Source organism: Watersipora subatra, chromosome 9 (genome assembly GCF_963576615.1).
Source record: "Watersipora subatra chromosome 9, tzWatSuba1.1, whole genome shotgun sequence".
NCBI classification, from domain to species: Eukaryota; Metazoa; Bryozoa; class Gymnolaemata; order Cheilostomatida; family Watersiporidae; genus Watersipora; species Watersipora subatra.
The window spans coordinates 60,452,115-60,470,955 of NC_088716.1; the positions used below are offsets into that span (position 1 = coordinate 60,452,115).

The 18,841-nt window shown below is 37.9% G+C and overlaps 3 protein-coding genes across 11 annotated transcripts in view; 1 reads left to right on the top strand and 2 right to left on the bottom strand.

Moving 5' to 3' along the window:
• The window catches only part of LOC137405491 (activated Cdc42 kinase-like), a 63,670-nt gene extending 61,057 nt beyond the window's left edge, over positions 1-2,613 (top strand). For all 9 annotated transcript variants that reach the window (XM_068091781.1, XM_068091775.1, XM_068091776.1 and 6 more), the window contains 4 exons: positions 174-286; positions 423-586; positions 672-853; positions 1,897-2,613. In XM_068091781.1, the coding sequence (XP_067947882.1) occupies positions 174-286; positions 423-586; positions 672-853; positions 1,897-2,115 (678 nt within the window). In that variant the 3' untranslated portion in view covers positions 2,116-2,613. The remainder of the gene's footprint in view (positions 1-173; positions 287-422; positions 587-671; positions 854-1,896) is intronic.
• A 65-nt stretch (positions 2,614-2,678) lies between these two features.
• LOC137404451 (receptor-transporting protein 3-like) lies at positions 2,679-8,103 on the bottom strand. The gene is made up of 4 exons (XM_068090661.1): positions 7,972-8,103; positions 6,469-6,616; positions 4,319-4,489; positions 2,679-3,344 (listed from the first exon to the last, which is right to left on the bottom strand). Exons 1-4 carry the CDS (start codon positions 8,064-8,066, stop codon positions 3,171-3,173), a joined length of 588 nt encoding a protein of 195 aa, XP_067946762.1. The 5' UTR covers positions 8,067-8,103; the 3' UTR covers positions 2,679-3,170.
• Positions 8,104-8,900: 797 nt separating this feature from the next.
• On the bottom strand, positions 8,901-17,258 carry LOC137403774 (wee1-like protein kinase 1-A). Its single transcript, XM_068089811.1, has 10 exons — positions 16,856-17,258; positions 14,016-14,331; positions 13,374-13,458; positions 12,192-12,358; positions 11,837-12,105; positions 11,446-11,556; positions 10,896-11,041; positions 10,635-10,742; positions 10,114-10,259; positions 8,901-9,944 (listed from the first exon to the last, which is right to left on the bottom strand). Exons 1-10 carry the CDS (start codon positions 17,175-17,177, stop codon positions 9,818-9,820), a joined length of 1,797 nt encoding a protein of 598 aa, XP_067945912.1. The 5' UTR covers positions 17,178-17,258; the 3' UTR covers positions 8,901-9,817.
• Between the last annotated feature and the right edge of the window lie 1,583 nt (positions 17,259-18,841).

An 18,841-nucleotide genomic window follows, 5' to 3' on the forward strand; every position in this document is an offset into this window, starting at 1 on the left:
TTTGCTTAAAAGGAGAAGACAAATCCAAAATCTGCTGTTTTTGCATGAACTATGAAATTGGTTACTCTGCAGCTGTTTTCTGTCTAAACTTCTCAACCAGGATTGTTTTGTCAAAGTATTGTACATGTAAGCAACTATTGCACAACCTCAGAACCTTGCAATAATGTTTATAGGAGGTGCGTAGATCCCATCCCGTACATCCCACACAGAGGCCTCCCGAAGTGCCAACTAACGTAGTGAGAACAAGAAGGCACAGTTCAAACTCTCAGACATCAAATCGCTCAAGGTAACACTTATGGATTTTTACACCGTTTTCACAGTGTAAAAGAGTTTTGTGTTTCAAACTGTTTACTAACTGTTCAGCCCGCGTTAAGTTATACGAAGGGTACAATACGCAGCAATAATATTGGTTTGGCCTGCAGCCGCAGTTCAAGAGGTCTAGAGAGACCAAAAGAAAAACCTCCACTGCCGCCCATTCACCTTGCCACAGGAAGTTTAGAATCAGAGAACCCTGATGATCTAACTAATATGCCCTCTACACCCCCACCACCCGTGCCCCAGTCACCCTCCCGTGTCACAGTCGAACGTGAGTTCAGATCTATAATTTACTGAATGCGTTTTGCTAGTCCAGATCATTGCATGCTGTAAAACTGGATTATATTATATTTTAGCCGTCTACAACAACATGGAGCCTTTCTGGCGGCAAGAGATAAACTCGGAAGACTCCAAGGGATCAAAATTCACACACGGAAAGTACAAATCGCGATCTGACAACGTCAGTTATGAAGATTTGATGGATATCAGTGAAGAGAGGCAGCAGATACGACAAATGCAAAGAATGCTGGGTAAAGAGGTGAGCGTTGCGCGTAACGAGGAGTTGGTGATATCTGCTGAGAAATATTAGCTCACACACTGTCGTTCTAATAGTATTGCTGTCTTGATTTTTGTTGCAATGTCTCAAATTTCAAGGCATGTTTCCAGAAAAAAATTTAATTATGAAGGCCTCCTTTCTAATGGAATAGGAAAACCTGTCTGTCCAAGAGTTTAACAAACGCAGTCTCTCCCGCACTTTTAGCGTCTGTTAACATACTTTAATTATAAAGACATTTAATACCTGTTTCTATGTGGCCATGTATTGTGAATGACTGTACGTGTCATAAAGAGGCTCTTATATATGCATAAAATGTGAGCTTGTTGGTCAATAAAGACATTTTTACAAGTGATATAGGCGAACCTCTGCATGCAAATCTGATTTGTTTTGGACCCGCTTCATATGTTAAAACTATTTTGACCATACGTCTACACTGTAATCTGTCTAATTCGTTCAACTGCCTACAAATCTACAGCTCCTTAGCAAGTACTGTAAATATTTATGTATAGCAATAACACATGTGCATTTTATATGAGAGATAAAAATAAATTAATAAAGACATAATCACTCAAGAGGTTTTCTGTATTACATTATCTTAGAGAGCCGTGAATGGAAGTGAAAGCGTTGTGATGCGTTGTGACAGACATTGAGCTTACTATTTCTCCATTCTTCTATTTGTTTCCGATTTCCTTTAATTTTCATGTTCAGGGCAGTTCAGTCTCGTCACTTATAAAATCGTGATGCTTCTCTTGATTTGGATCATCATAATCTAGAACTTACCTCTGGTGTAGTGTCAGAGCTTTACTTGAAATTTACATCATTTTGGAATATTTGTATGTCGGGTCAATCGTATGTAGGGGTTTGACTTTGCAAAAAGACGATTTTGAATCAGCTAATTTTGTCACTCTGATATGCATTAACAGAGTAAGTGAGCCTAACTTCTTTCAACCCGTCGCAGTGAAGCATATTCATTGCCATGTTGAATTAATGTATCCTTTCAATACTCTATTGTACATGTATTTTAGGTATCAGAATCAGACTGTCGAGATGCCTTGGAACGAACAGATCGCCAAATACAGAATGCAATAAAATATATCAAATTAAAACAGTTGGCTAACCTAAGGCTAGCTGGCATGGACCAGTGTAAGACAGCCCTCATGAGCTGCCAGTGGAGTGTCCAGCGGGCTGCTGACTACATTCTTGACAGAAAGGTCACTTATACTAACGATGTAATTGGTGTGTAACCGCTATTAGCAACATCTCCTTAATCACAGGAGAGTTGTCTTACCATGTCTGTGAGAGGTATGGTGAGTGCAAATGGAGAAAATATGGCCCAAACAGGCAGCTATTGTTGTCTCTGTGGGAGAGACTACGACAAAGGCAACCTTGTTGACAAAGTATATGGTCATGCTTAACCTTCTTTACTCTGTTGTGTCTCTCGCCTATTTAATGCTCGCTAATAATAGAAATAACACTTTTACAAAATCTCATTTTTCTACTCAATATACATTGCACTATTTTTATAATTGTTATACTACGGATTAAAAATGATGGAAATAAAATAGCCAGTATCATATAGAAATATTAACATTATGCGACTGTTGATTGCTTTGAAGGTTTCAGTTTTTTCTTACGCATGAAGGTGAGATGAAGCAGCCTGTTCTGTCTGGTCAGACTCTTCCAGTCTAAGATCCGCAAAGTCAGGACAGACGTCTGTAACATTATTATACCGTAAATCAAGAATCAAGGATAAAAACAATGAAATACTCCAGATTGTCAGTTATTGCAGTCGTAGAAGCTAAAATATCAGATGAGTTATGTACATGCGAAAGCAGAGATTTGGCTTCAGAAGGCATGTGTTAAAGCGTAATGCTTATGAGAGAGCGTAACTCCTAAATCAGTTACATAACTCTAACTAAAGCTGGTATAGAAAAGGGAAGATGCGATGTAACTGCCAACAACTATCTAATAGATGTTTCAAAATTTTTATGTTCTGCTAAATTGTATGAAATGAGAGAAAAGTGGGTTTTTGCCACCAATGGTGAAAGGGTTTTCTAATTAATATTGCAGAGTATCATAACTCCTTAGTGTTGAGTTATTCCAATCAATTTTGAGATTTTACCTACTCCGTACTACTAGTTCTGTAAACTGTTTGTTTATGCATATGCTAGCCATCAAACAATTTATTAATAAATAGTAAATTATTATATTAAATTGTTGGCTCAGCAATGAAAGCCTCAAGTTCGACAATCGACCAGAGAGCTAAACTTTCAGCAGGTGAGAAAATATGTACTTTCATCTACCGATGCAAATCATGCCATTCAGGAAACATATTCTTACTCTCTGCGCAAGCTTGACAACATTCTTTATTGTGTTTCGCCTGAGGTTTGCCAGGTCTTCTGTCTACCCGAACGCAGGGCCGATAGAACCCATAGTACTCTTGGCCAATCCTGTTGAACAGGTTTCCGATTACCTATAAAGATGAAACAAGTGCTTATAACTTATGCACTAGATACGCTCAACTCTTTTTACTACAACTAGAGCCTTTTTACGGATTGCACGCTTAGCCATAGTTTAATACTTGTTTCGTTGCCCAAAGGCAACGAATAAAATAAATGAATAATTCATACTAATTTTTTAGATTTATATAAAAAATGACCCCCAAACTGCAAATGTTGTTTGTACTATTACTTAATTTTCTCTGCCATAGTAGATAGCGTCACATGTATTTGTATACCAATTGTTGCTAGTTCACAAATCAATGCTGATAAATTCGCAGTGCGTGACACCTTGTCTACCATCTCCCATCTCTCACACATTTGTTACCCATGTTAAGACCTGAAGCTGGAAAAAAAAGGCTTGGTGCAATTACAAAATAAGGTTTGGGCCTTTATGAGTGTCTTTTTACTGTACTGTTTGGCATGACATTGACACAATGTTTACTTTTTATTGCCTATAAGGCAGAGCAATGCAGCTAAATTAGTTTGTTACGTTAAACTGTTCTGCAATAAAAATAGAACGGTTGTCAATTTATAGCCTAATTTCTACTAAGAATTTGTTGTGTTGCCATCCGCTATTTACTAAGGTCCACATGCTATGACCAAACACCGCTCATCTGAGCTGCAAACCCATGTGAATGCAGGGAATGACAATTATAGACACGGACACTCAAGATCCCGCAGAGACGTTTTAACCTTACAGCAATCTACCAAGTCTCCAGAACATTGGTTGGTCCATTTTTAAATAAAGTTCATGATTGAAACACTAAAATAATAAAATTCAAACAAGATTTTTAAAAAATACTCGGAAAAGGTGCAGTATAACATTACTTTTGGTTCCCTTGTGCCACTAATGAATGTCATATAATCTACGCTAGCAAACAAAAAGGATACATTGTTATATTTAGCATTATGTGAACACACATGTAACTTCTGAACAGGTTCTTACCTTGATAACCTCCTCTGGATACCACATGGCATGCTCGAATGTCTCTGGAGTGCATCGTTGACATTTTTGCCCAAATAATCGAAAGAAAACAATTCCTGTTAATGAACTCTCATTGAACTGAAAGTTGAAAACAACTCGACCCTTCATGCTTGTCCAGCCATGGTCACAAAACTACAGAAGACAAATTTGTGTGTAGCAGTAGATAAATAAAACAGATCTTTAAAAAATTTTGTTTTGACTCCGTCAAATGACTTCATCATGACTCCATATGTTACCCAGACGTAACTTTAAAATACTTTGCTAAAGTAAATTTATTCTTTGTACAAAACACACCTGACCATTGGGTGACATGGAACTCTATTACACTTACACTCTATGATTAAGCAGTACTGAATATGAAGTCTGTTCAGTGGCTGTTTAACATGCATTTTGTTTTAGCTGAACAACAAAACTTTATTTTTATTCAGTCATGTTAAGTACTCTGCTGTCGGTAAGTTGAAACACTTCTGTCATTGGGCACCCTCCCCATTAACCAAGCAAATAACAACGATCAACCAATACGGTACCATCAGTTAACCAATATGGTACCCTCAGTTAACCAATATGGTACCCTCAGTTAACCAATATGGTACCCTCAGTTAACCAATTATAGGGAGCAGCAGTTAATAGGGCGAGTTTGTGTTCCATCATACGATATCAACAATAATTTCTCTCAAAATTAAAATTTGGCGATTGTATTTTAGTTCAGTTATCCAGGTCATCCGTTATGGTAAAAACGGATTCACAAACAGATTTACAAACTTTACAAAATTTACATTGCAATTATTTGGTATCAAAAGGCTCACCATGTCTTACTCTGCTGGGTTGTAAGTGCAAAATATGTAGAAATGTAATTACAAACTTTTAAAAGCTCAAAAACGATGAATAAAAATAAAATTTTAAAAGAAAATGAATTTTTTTCCCCGGACTTTTTTATTACTCGGGCAACGTCAGGCATTCATCTAATAATATAATATGTTCGTCACCTAGAGCCTGAGTAAAAGAAAACAACCTAAAGAAAAGAATATAAATGTACAGATGAAATACAGCGTATCCTTTTTTGTCATACAAAAAATGATATGCGGTATTTAGGATGTGGTGATATGAAGCCTAGATTTTTTAACAAAAGCCTTTCTCTTCACTCTAAAAGTGCTCTAACACTGATAAAAGCGTTTACCCCAAAAATTAACTATCACAAATACAACAAGAAAAGATAACTTCTCGTTTAAAATGAACATTGGCACAATTTACAGCTTTGATAATATTGGCCCATCCATGGCTCGTCCTCCAATGGAAAAAAGCTATTGCAATGTTTATTTTTCTTGTCTCATTTGTAAGAAGAGATATTTTACTTTTCAATGCCATAGATAGCAGTGTACCATGGAAAGAACAGAGTTTAGCACAAGATGTATTTCTACGTAACCATCCGGTTTATCGCTGAGTTATGTGTAGTACTTCGTTAGAGCGCAAAAAAGCTTGTTTCACATAAGCTGCCGTTCTTATATTAGATTTTCATCTGCAGCAATACCAATGGTTGAAACAACATGCCAAGCAATGAGGTGAGCTAAAAGAGCTTGTTTATCTCTTAACCCATCCATAAACTTGGATTTATCTTCTCTGGGCTGCTTTCAGCGATGTATACAGACAATGTAATTGTTCTACCGAAGACCCGCAAACGAACTCAGTAAAATATTCTTTGCGTAATAAAACACATTGAATGGCAAGCATTTGGTTACCATAGCCTAAAAACATTAACATACTTATAAAGATCTTAGTCTACGCCTTTTAGTGATGGACTGTCATGCATGCGCCTCTCTCTTACATACAGACCCTATCTGACTAAGTTCCCTTTACCATTGTGTACCCTGATCAAGGTGAAAACAACAGCGATTTATCCTAAAATTGGAACGCAAACGCTCCAGGTGTGCCCAATCTCACATTCATTTTAAAGGTCTTCCAGATATTGACCACAGAGACAAGCATACATGTCGACTCAAGAAATCTAGAATCTAACTTTGGCGGTAAAGTGAACTCGATGGAATAATTGATTGCTAAAAATCAAAACGAAGAACATGATATCCGATGGAAACGAGGAACACCATTTTACCTACCTTGCACAAAAACCTGACCTTCGCGCAATCAGTAAAAGTGTACCACTGGTAATTTAGGGGCCGGCCCAAATATGGACTCAGGTACCACCTATGTGGGAAAAAGTGCTGACAGAGACGGTTAAATTCACCGTGCCAAACAACCTCCATACTATAGAAACAGAACAAGGTAGCGGATTACTATAGAAACAGAACAAGGTAACAGATTACTATAGAAACAGAACAAGGTAACATATTACTATAGAAACAGAACAAGGTAACAGATTACTATAGAAATAGAACAAGGTAACATATTACTATAGAAATAAAACAAGGTAACATATTACTACAGAAACAGAACAAGGTAACATATTACTATAGAAACAGAACAAGGTAACAGATTACTATAGAAATAGAACAAGGTAACATATTACTATAGAAACAGAACAAGGTAACATATTACTATAGAAATAGAACAAGGTAACATACTACTATAGAAACAGAACAAGGTAACAGATTACCTATAGAAACAGAACAAAGTAACAGATTACTACAGAAACAGAACAAGGTAACAGATTACTATAGAAACAGAACAAGGTAACATATTACTATAGAAACAGACAAGGTAACAGATTACTATAGAAATAGAACAAGGTAACATATTACTATAGAAACAGAACAAGGTAACATATTACTATAGAAACAGAACAAGGTAACAGATTACTACAGAAACAGAACAAGGTAACAGATTACCTATAGAAACAGAACAAGGTAACAGATTACTATAGAAACAGAACAAGGTAACATATTACTATAGAAACAGAACAAGGTAACAGATTACTGTTTGCTATTTTATCTACATACTACAGATATTTTATACCAGCTAAAACAGTTAACAAAAAGCCCAATTTCAGTTTGACAGATAAAACTGAAGGTTGACAGATCTTTTGTCAAAAGGTGTGGGTTGTTCTATCGAATGGAGATTTTGTGAACGTCGTCATCAGGCGGGAAATTCAGTAATTTTTGTTTAATATCTCAATCGCTTTCTAATAGTACCTATCGTAGTAAACCGAACTGCATCTCTTAGTCTTGATTGGTCAACATAGTTCATTCATGCATTTTGCTGGTTTTCATTTTGCTTCTAAATAATAGTGTAACAAATCTTTGTAAAAAATAGTGAAAGAAGTACATGAAGTAGCCAAGTGTCCTATAAGCCTGGTAGATAACTGACAGAGTAGAAAGACTGAAAAATAACAGCAAAGTGCGGTCAATATGTACAAAGAGTAAGACTGAGAGATGAAGTTTGGTTTACTACGATAGGTACAATTAGAAAGTGATTGAGATATTAAACGGAAATTACTAAATTTCCTGCCTGATGACGACATCCACAAAATCTTTCGACAAAAATATCGAAAAGGTTTCCTTTCGTATTGTCATCAATGCATCCGTCTGATGTTTTCAGGCGGTCTGATAAATGTGTAATACAGAGAGCCACCAACATCGGTCTCATCTGAATAGGTAACATACTTTCTAGTATAGCAGCTCAACGATCTTCCGATTTTCTTATCTTCATCAGGATCTACACTCCTCATAGGTTTCAGGGGTATATCTCTTGTCCGCATAAGCGTTGGAAGTGGCAGTGCCTCAGCCACCTGTCCCATGACAATAGATTGAACTTGTCTAGGCATTAGCTGGATACTAGGGTACACAGAGGAAACTTGCTGTCCATATGGGTAGTAGCAACTCCACTCTGGTGCGGCCATTACAGCTGCCCCTTGAAGTACGCTCTAACAGCATGAAAACAATTGCATGTATGCTGTAGTATTCGGAAATGCAGAGTTGTTAGACATGACACTAGAATAAAGACTAACCTTGCCTTCCTTTCGCAGCTGGCTGAGTTGACAACTGTGAAGTAGAAACTCCCACCAAATTTCCTGTAGACTACAACTGCGATGTAATGTCAAGAGGGCTCAGATGGATGATAACGGGATTTATGGTGCTTGTGCGAGGTCCACTTTAAGATGTATATTAGTGGGTAGTACAAGGAATAGTTGTCATAGCTGAATTAGCCATAAAATGGTACTTTCCATGGAATTTGGTTAGACAATTTTATGGAGAATGCTGCTCATCAGTAGATTCGTGTATCTAGGTTATTTTTGTTGTAGATCATGTCAACGAAACCTTGGTTGTAACTACAGCCAAGAGGCTGGTAGAAACTCTACATGCAAGAGCTTGCTAAATTCATGAGGTTTCAGCTATTTTTGTACATTTGAAAACTTAGAAAGTAATTTTTTCTAGACAGACACCTTGACAATGAAATAATGCATATCTTTTTCTTTAACATCTCTGTTCAGACCTATCATGTAATTCACATTGGTTTTGCTACTACCTAATGTTATCTTACTTTCAACTAGTAGTGTATTTGGCTTTCCAGCATGCAGGCACAACTCCACTACTCAGAGGTAACACAATCAAGTTTATTACCTAGAACATTTAACCAAAATACACAATCCAATATGTGATAGACCAAAAGCAATGAACAGATATTTCCAACAATAACTATGAGATGTCCAATGATTAACCAACAATAGCTTAATCCGCTACCATGTACTGTTTGAAAGAACATAGTCAAGAGATTGGCAGAAGAGAAGTGAGATCCTTTGCTGTTCACATTTATTGTAAAAAATATTTGATGACCAGCAAACACGCATTACCTTTAGCAGAACTGGCAGCCTTACTCGGCAAAGTAAAACCTATATTAACAGGATAATAAATACTTGAAGCTACGTGTGAACCCTGAAATTAACGTGAAATAATGAGTCTGATAGCATACAGTGCACCCTTATCCGAACTAACCCTCCCACCCCCAAAACATCACACAAATAATGCCCGAACAATAAGATAAGGCTTTAGGAAGAAATACATTGCACTCAATACATTGCACGCAATAATAGTGCATAAAAAATTTAAGGAATGAGTATGTCAACAATCAGCTGCTCGTCCCCTATTGAAGGAATCAATTCTTTCCAATACTTACCGTTTTTATATACATATATAGCTCTTACGAGAGAGAAATTGTTTCGGAAGACCCTGGGTAGGTGTATACAATATCGTATTGCATAGTGATTAGGCCTCATTGCAAACATAACTGCAAATAAGTAAATAAAATAAAAAAGATAGGTGTATAAGTGTATAAGGATATGCTCAATGTCAAACGCCAGCTCAGAACTGGCTATCTCCCTTCCATCAAGGGCACACCGGTTACACGGTTACACATACACACCAGGAGACTATCTGTGTATTGATGTCCCACAGTTGCACACGACTATTGCTACATTCCCTCGACTTTCCGGTATACGTTGACTAAGCGACATTAAAAGTTGGTGAGACTCTTGCTACGATTAACCTTGACACCGACCATTCGACTGGCTCGAGTATTTGGACGGACAGCTGCGAGGCCAGCTCGCATTTCCTCCCTCTCTTGTACCGCTCTCAGCTGCCTGACAAATAGATGAGAATTTTGTGAGCATAATGTAAATAAAGAACATACGAATAGCGACACACAGCTGCCACGGATAAATCGAAAAATGGCAGTAAAAGTAAACAACTCTGAGCAATATAACACCTGCTAACGAAAGAAGCTTTCGCTCTCTCAGAGGTTTTACTTACTCAGAAAGCACCTGATTCTTAAACTTCTCTTCATTCAGCTCTCGTGCCAACTCTTGTCGTGACCTCAATGCTGCCGGACACAGCTCTGGATGCGTAGCAATAGCAGCGGCTGATGGCCTACAAGCCACATTTGGCTGCACCATTCTCTACATATAACAAACGAACGAATCAGACTCGAACTGACATCATATATACACACGAGGTGCAGACAGACAGCACGGGATCAAGGAGGCTATAGACAGCGAGGGACCAAGGAGGCTATAGACAGCGAGGGACCAAGGAGGCTATAGACAGAGGGACCAAGGAGGCTACAGACAGCGAGGGACCAAGGAGACTACAGACAGCAAGGGACCAAGGAGGCTACAGACAGCGAGGGACCAAGGAGACTACAGACAGCAAGGGACCAAGGAGGCTACAGACAGCGAGGGACCAAGGAGACTACAGACAGCAAGGGACCAAGGAGGCTACAGACAGCGAGGGACCAAGGAGACTACAGACAGCGAGGGACTGAGACAGCATACCTGGATGAGTTTGTTGAAGTTGGCCGAGCGACCTTCCATATATGGAAGGTTGCCAGTTCGCAGGTCGTGCCACTCCTTTCCATTCTTTGGAAGCTTGGTCAGAGTTGCCTGCAAATATTATACCAGCAATTACGAGACTCTTAGACAATTAAGAGATACTTAGCAACTGACATATCATATTACAAAGATGCTAGTACCTTATAGAACATAAAAAAAAAGCAACTGACTCGTTAGCCAGTGAAAAGGACAAATTAAACTTACGGCCTGATAGATGGTGAGACCGAGGGAAAAGATATCAGCCTTTGGAAGGTTGTGAAAATCATCGTGAAGTATTTCATTAGGAAGGAACCTGCAGTCACCCTCCTCAAGGTGTAATGTACCCAGGGAAGCCACATTCCCAAAGTCACCTAAAACCATGCACAGCTGTCTTAGTCACACAATCACATTTTCAACATAACGGTTTTCAAATTATTTATTCAAAACACTTCAAACAGTTAAAATCAACGGAGAGCGCCTTAATTTGCTGCCCACCACTCAATAGCTTAATATAACAACTCTTATGTAATAGAACATGCTTCCACCTTTGGCTCGAGCAAACACGCTAATTCAATTTCTCACCAGTAATTTAATACATAACGCGGAGACAAAGAGTCTAAAAGACGTATCTCTAAGGACTTTGAATAGAATATCAGTTAAATCATTGTAAAACTGGGATATCAAGCGGTAAACAAATTACACAATGCCGCTATATATCTCTAATTAATTGAATCAGCCGGATTCTCAAGCAGAGCTAGATTAGAGCTAGACTAACCTATCTTATAGGTGATTTCTTCGGTAAGCTCGGAATCATTACACTGGTCATCCTCAATGCCAGATTCTGGTGACTGAGTTATCATCGGATTGTACTGGATAAATATGTTCGCTGCAAACACAGTTAAATATTATGGATACTACGAATCCATGCGTTTCCAGGTTTGGACGGTTGAACCGTATGAAGAGCTGTTGGTAGAAACCAAAAAGGTAACAATCACATGAATGCACTCAGCAGTTTAGCCTGTGAACCTAGCTTGTCTCATCATAACAACTGACTAAAAATATGACCTTTTCTGTATGGAAACACATACCATATCTAGAAATGATTAACAATGACTACAATGGCACACAAAGAAAAAAAGAAAATGAATAAAAAATTCAAGACTTACCAGGTTTTATGTCCATATGCACGAGCAGCTGGGCGTGGATATACTTCAGCCCTGTGGCAATCTGTCTCAGCATCTCCTTGAGCTCTCCCTCAGTAAACTGTGTCCTTCGCTTGATATGCGTCTCCATCTCTTCTTCCAGGTTGCCTCCTGTGCAGTACTCACTCTGTATGTAGAGATAGCCATCCTCAGCCCATGCCGAGTAGTAGCGTACAACATGAGCATGCTTTCCCAAAACTGCCTGAGCGTAAACCTCATTCCTCGAGCACCGCCTGTCAACAAAAGAAACCTTGATAGCCTCTCATCAGCCGGTACATGGCAGCATTGCATAATAGAGAGAAACGCAGAGAATACTTACTCATAGTTGCTGCCAGCAACAGGCTGTTGGGAACGTTTGATCGCGTATGTGCAGCCATCAAGCTTGTTGATGCATTTGAAGACCTTGCCAAACTCTCCATTACCGAGTATGGACTCTTCACAGAATTCCTCCTTGTAACGCGCTGTAGAGATCTCATCCAGATCAGGCTATATAAAGACCATAGCATAACTACTAAACATCTCAAAGGTGAACTATAGAAACTAACGTATGTACCGTCACCTCAACAGTTAAAGTACTAAATCCTGAAAGATTATTATCAACAACAATGGAGTGTATCAATGGAGTACTCAAGACCACAGCTTCTAAAACAGCTGTCTCTTTCTCCCTGCTTCCCGATAAGAAACAGGTAACAAGGTAATAAGGTAACAATTAGCAGCTGGGATTAGAACACAAACTAAATTCACTGAATTTGAAGGTGGCAAATGGCCAAGGTAACCCAGCATTTTCCTAGACCCTTAATCATGAGAAACACATCCATAACAATGAGTTTAAACACAGTATGTTAATCTGTCAAAATAAGAAGCTTCCATGCCTCGGCGTAGCATCACTGTTGACTTATTGACACCGGATTTGAGCACAAGCGAAGAATCACAATATTGTATCAGCTAAAACGCAAGCGTTAAATGTTTACATAGCTCATTTTGTTTAGGTTGGCAAACAAAAGGCATTGACTCGACCGGGACATCTTATCAAGCCAATTAACTGACGAAAATGTTTGGTCGTTTGTCATGGTTACAATAGGGTTGGACAATTGGGTTTAATTCAAATTTATAATAGCGGTTACCTTGACAAATAAAACCGTTGCCAAGCTCTGCTTCTATAGTCATGTGGTTATTGAAACGGCGAATAATTCAAAAGATTAGGACTTGTACGAAATACAAACAGAAAAGCGTCGAGGTCTATTGAGGCTGAGAAACAGCTTCAAGATTTGAACATTTGCAGGCACTTCCTCTATTATTTATAAGAAACCAACGTGAAGAATGTCCTTGGTTTCAGCGTATTTGCTTTTCAAGTTATTGGCCTAACCGTATAGACTTATAACTTTAACATTCAAAATCTTTAAATAAGAACTTAAGCGTCGTAAAAGTAAGTTTATACTGAACTGGGTGGAGTAGACGAAGGAAGTAAAATCCAATATGGAAGGCAGATAACATAACATACCTGTTGAAAGCTCTCTTCTGCATCCATATCACAACTTGAGTCATGCTTTCCTATATCCAGTAGCCATGAGTCATCAGCAAAACCACTGAAACGGAGCCGGACAACACTGGTTGATGCAAGACATGTCGACATAAATGAATCATTAATCATTCAGAGGCGACTGGTGATATGAATAGACTGGTAAAAACTCGATGAGTAATTATTTCAAAAGAACAAATCGGTTGAAATAAAAAGAAGGTAGAACTAGCAGGAGGTCCAATTGTATATTTACTACCATAATTGGCCATGGCAAACATATGTTGAAATTGCAAAAAGAAACGTTTTATCATTATATCACCACTATCGTCTTGCCAATGCATATTTGTGGTATTCAGTCACAAAATAAAACATGACATTTCCTGTTAGTGTTACATTTACAGCTTTTTATGTATGGTTCTTGATGGCATCATCTGATACAAGCAAAATCACCAACATTAACTAGATAAAAATGTCATTAGGTCACCATCATTGGTGATAACCAGTTCAATATATATCAACACACAATAATTTTTGTTTTTGCTAGATAACTGACTCAAAAGAAATCAGCTTGAACTAGGGAAAATATGACAGGTGTTGAATGACAACAACAAAGACAGGACCTACCTATCTGAATTGGACCTATTTCTGTTGAGAGTTTTCTGCACGGTCTTCATATTTCTTGTAGGTGTGAAAGGATTAATAGATAGTCTCTTGGCATCTGGAGGTGCAACCTTTTGGACTCGCTTGCCTCCACTTGAGAAAAGCGAGCCTCGAGGAGAAAACTTTCTTGAGCGAGTGGGTGATCGACGGGACATGACAAGCACCGGAGACGTAGAAGCGCTGAAGGAGCCGTCGTGTAGTTGCAGTGCTCTGAGACGTTTATGAGGAGGGGTTGTTAATGGACTAGATTGTGGTGTTGGACGGAGGTTATTTTCTTTATCTGAAATGAATTAAAATAAACAATGCATGAAATTTTACTTTTTATTTTATGAGTAACTATGATTAAATTCCAATGGGATGACTCCGTTTGAAGGGCTGGATATGCTCTGATCAAAATTATCAAAAGGAACATATTGCAAAGGGGTAATAATAGAGTGTAACATACTGCAATGTTTATTTTAACCCCAATTACAGACAACGCGGCTGACTGTGAGATCAAGGCACCATATTGCTGGGAGACATTCTCAACCGTTTTTTTATTCAGTATCAGGAACAAAGACTTGTGGTAGTAAAGCACGCTACTCTCTCAATAGGGTAAACAAACCAAAATGTGGTTTTTTCGTGTCTCAAACATTCGAAAGTTCAACCATAGAAATAAACAAAAGCTAATTGTCACCCCATGGTATATAGCGAGTGATTCACTTGGGTGAATGACAAATATGAATATCAACACAAAACACCTGCCAAATGATACCAACAAAGAGAATCGCAAAGCATATGAGAGGATAAAGAACAGTGTTCTGTAGTTGAGCAACCAAACAGTACCCAATGACTATGTTCTTCTGGGATTTAAGGTAAAACAAAATTAAAATCAAACAACAAAACGAGTCATATGGAGACAGAAATTTGCTGAAGACTGCGAAGCAGCAACTGCGATCATGATTTTAAAAATTTGATAAAATAAACGTTTGACATAATAAACTGCTAAAACGAATTGTTCCAAATATATTCTTATGCCAAAAAAAGTTCTTTGACAAAAAAAGGTTCACAATATGAAACAAAGAATAACGCAGATACTTCTGAATTGAAAACACTAAATGTGAAAATAGTCGAATGACAAACGCTGTCGAACTTGTAATTTTATGACTCTTAACCTTTTAAACCCTGACGCCTGGTATACGAGCATCTACATGGCTCTGTTTACAAACACTGTTTCTGAGTAGCAGAGTAAACCCATCAAATTTTTACATAGGGGTGTTGGACCAGGTCTTCTACTTCCATCTTTAACCATTTTCAAACATCTTCCTCTACTTCCTTCATTAATAACAATTTTACTGGAATTATATCACAAAATTTTTTATACGACTATGTTGTTGGTATGTCATAGATGACTGTAATGCAGATGAAGAATTTCTTGATACTAACTATAATTTTGCTATCTATTTTCAGTCAGAAAACAATGATGAACGTATAATCAATGGATATGATGCTACCGCATAGATTTTCAAAATTTATTGAAATCGTACAAATTTTTATGGTTTGTGTCCACAGAATTGTGAAACAATTGCTTTTGTATTTGGTGACATTTACTGTATGTTGCAGGACTTATTTACTAGTGTTTTCAACAAACCTCATTGGGTTATGGGCATATTTAGATATATTTAATAAATGTTTTAAAAAGTCCTATTGTGTGACAACTTGCACAGGGGTACTGACACATATTGACAGTACCGGGTAGGGTTCAAAAGGCGCATTATGAACTACTGAATCAGTGTGAAATCATAACTTAATTTACTCCTTATAACACCAGGACTACGTGTCATATTGGATTTAGACTACTACCTACAGCAAGTTTTTTTGCTGTGGTTTATTACATGTCTGACATGTAATAAACCACAGCAAATGACATTTCAGGTATTGTACAATTGCTATAATTGTGCTAAGACAGACCCAGCTTAAGCCAGATTAATCATGCGGATTTACTTTTAAGCACTTAGTATGACGCTGGTCACGCAGAATGAGTTTTTTTCTACTCGTGTAAACATTTGTAAAACATCCAAATCAAATAGTCCAAAATATGGATGATAAAAAAGTGTATTGCAATATAGACAGGCAATCCATTACAATGAAAACTGTTTATCATAATCACGGAAATGTACCAATAATTTGTAGGGCAGAGCGCATGCCGCAACGTTTCTAAAAATTCAAATAGTATGGTTGATGAAAATTGAATATTCTACATGACGTTATAACATGCTAACACGGTTGCAAAATGGTCAATCTACATGAGTTTTGGTGAAGAAACTAAATCAGTTCTGATGCAATACTATTATGGATCTAAGGTAGGCAGCTTGTTTTACCGTTTTAGTAAATGCATGAAAACATTGATGACAGATTTTAAATAAGTATTTTTTGTAAAAACCGCAATAAATTAATTGGATGCGAGTTTGAATTCAATATAGATGATCCGCAGGATAACTGTACCGAACATAACGTTCGTCTAAATGAGATACGCTTTATTATATTTTTAGTAATGCATTTGCAAAGTTTTTTACTATCAAGTGACGTACTTATTGAGCAACACAATAGCTTCATTAGGATGACATTGTGAATTATTAAAATATTGAGTTTATTTGTTATTTTTGTGACGACCACTTCGACACATAAATTTTGGCAGAGAAGTTCCGCAATTAGTATATTGATACAGTAACAAGCACGAAAAATGAAAGAGAAAAGCCAAACGTCTACAAAAATAAAATCTTAATTAATGAATACTTCAAATAGATTGCAATATCTAAACTTACCTATGTTTCTACGGGCTGATTCAACGGGAGGCGAATTGTGAATATCTATCAACCTGCTTCTTATCCTATGTATTTTTCGCAAAGCAGGAGGTTTCTTTGGCGCTGGTGAAATAAGAGACTCATCCCATTCAAAATCAGAATCATCGTCCAGTTTAAATTTTGGAATCGCTTGAGCTGAAATAGGCTTGTACGCGGTAGATGTGTGAGAAAAGAAATTTGGTGTTCCCAAACGATTAGTAGTGTTCTTGTGTATTGAGTCTGGAGATCCAGAAGAGCTAGACAGCCTTCCGTCGGGTGGAGGTGTTAACTCTTTATCGAACATCTTTAAACGCTACAGTCTAGTCGAAGAATACCAAAAACCTCCCAAAACGGGGAATTAATAAATATATACCACCTGTTGATGCTGTTGTTTGTAAATGGCGGCGAGTGATATCACGTGGATGAGTTTTACGGAATGAACCAATAGTAATTAAAAACATCACAGAGCGGTTAGTGCGAGAGCTTTGTTTAGCGCGAACTGGTAAATTCAACACGAAAAGACAACTCTTAAGAGAATATGCTCTCGCTTTGGAAGGGATGACGCACCGCATCCATGGATTATCTTTTCGCCACGTATCATAAAAAAAGCAACATTAGGTCGAGTATGGCAAAAACTACTGAGTTTCAACCGTTTACTTGGAGTCAACTATTATCGATACAGCAAAACTATCACACGTTATTACATGGTTAATGCGTTGACTTATTAGCAAAACCTCACCTCGTCAGTGAGGTAATAACCTACAGTAATGTATTGTACTATTGTGCAACGTTATCATATAAGATATACCACAGAGTAGATTTGTTCGTTTACTACAACATAAATCAGGTTGAGGAAACAGGTCGTGTTGTGCTTCAAGTAATCGATAGCGTAGCAGCATAAGTAGGGCCTGATTCCTGCGGCGAAAATTCTAGATTTTATGGCTCTACATAAATAACATAATAGGTTGATCAACATTGAAGTTGAAAATTATTATTTAATCCTATACAAAAAGCGGGTGTTAATAAGACAGCTCTATATGAGACTCTAAACTTTATAGCCAACAGTTATCATTGTACTCATAAAGAGTTGGTAGCAGGCAAAATACTAGCATGCTTGCTGAACATTATTGCAACCAATATCATGAAGAGCAAAGGAGCTCGGCATGTTGGCATTAGTGTGACTGTTCTTTGCAACCAACTCGGGTGACATTCAAATTTGCCAAAGTTTCCGTGATGAGTTAGAGACTGATCCAAATTCTGATAGAAAGTGAATCTGGTAAGTTAAAAGCTTGTCATCATTGAAAAAGTTGATTGTTTTTAAGAGAGTTGCCATGGATTAATGGAGTCAACATGTCAGCTGGTAGGACTGACTGACCGCCCATTCAGGATGCCCTTAACGAGGTTACGAGGTGGTGAAGTCTTTTGAACATGAGTAATCACACCTTAGCTCAGACAACCGGAGTCAGTTCCGAGCAATAAGTTTCTCTAATTTTCACCATTGGCCACCATTGGAAACTGTCTTTATTCATCGAGAGACAATGAAGTGACAGGATTATAATATTGTCTTACCAGCCATTTCAATAAGTACAGACATAGGATTGAAGTCACTGTGTGAGATACCAGCCAACATTACTGCTTGACACCTGTGATGGTTCTAAGTGCACCGAAGAGTGCCGGCTATACATGTGTTTATCCGTGACATATACTAAGTTTCCATACAACGAAAGCGTAGAAACACACATACCCCCCATATGGCTGTGTAATGTCATCATGGAAACAGCAGTGTTGCTCTTACTCTGTCATGGCTGAGTGTCATTATTTGGAAGCAAAAAGCCCCTGCAATTCGCCATCTTTGTGCCATGAAAACGGCTTTAGCGACCAACAACTTATGCATGCGTTTAGGTCTTTGCACAACCATCGCTTCACTGAGCGCCCTATGGAAACATAATCTGCTTGTCGGCTCAGCGT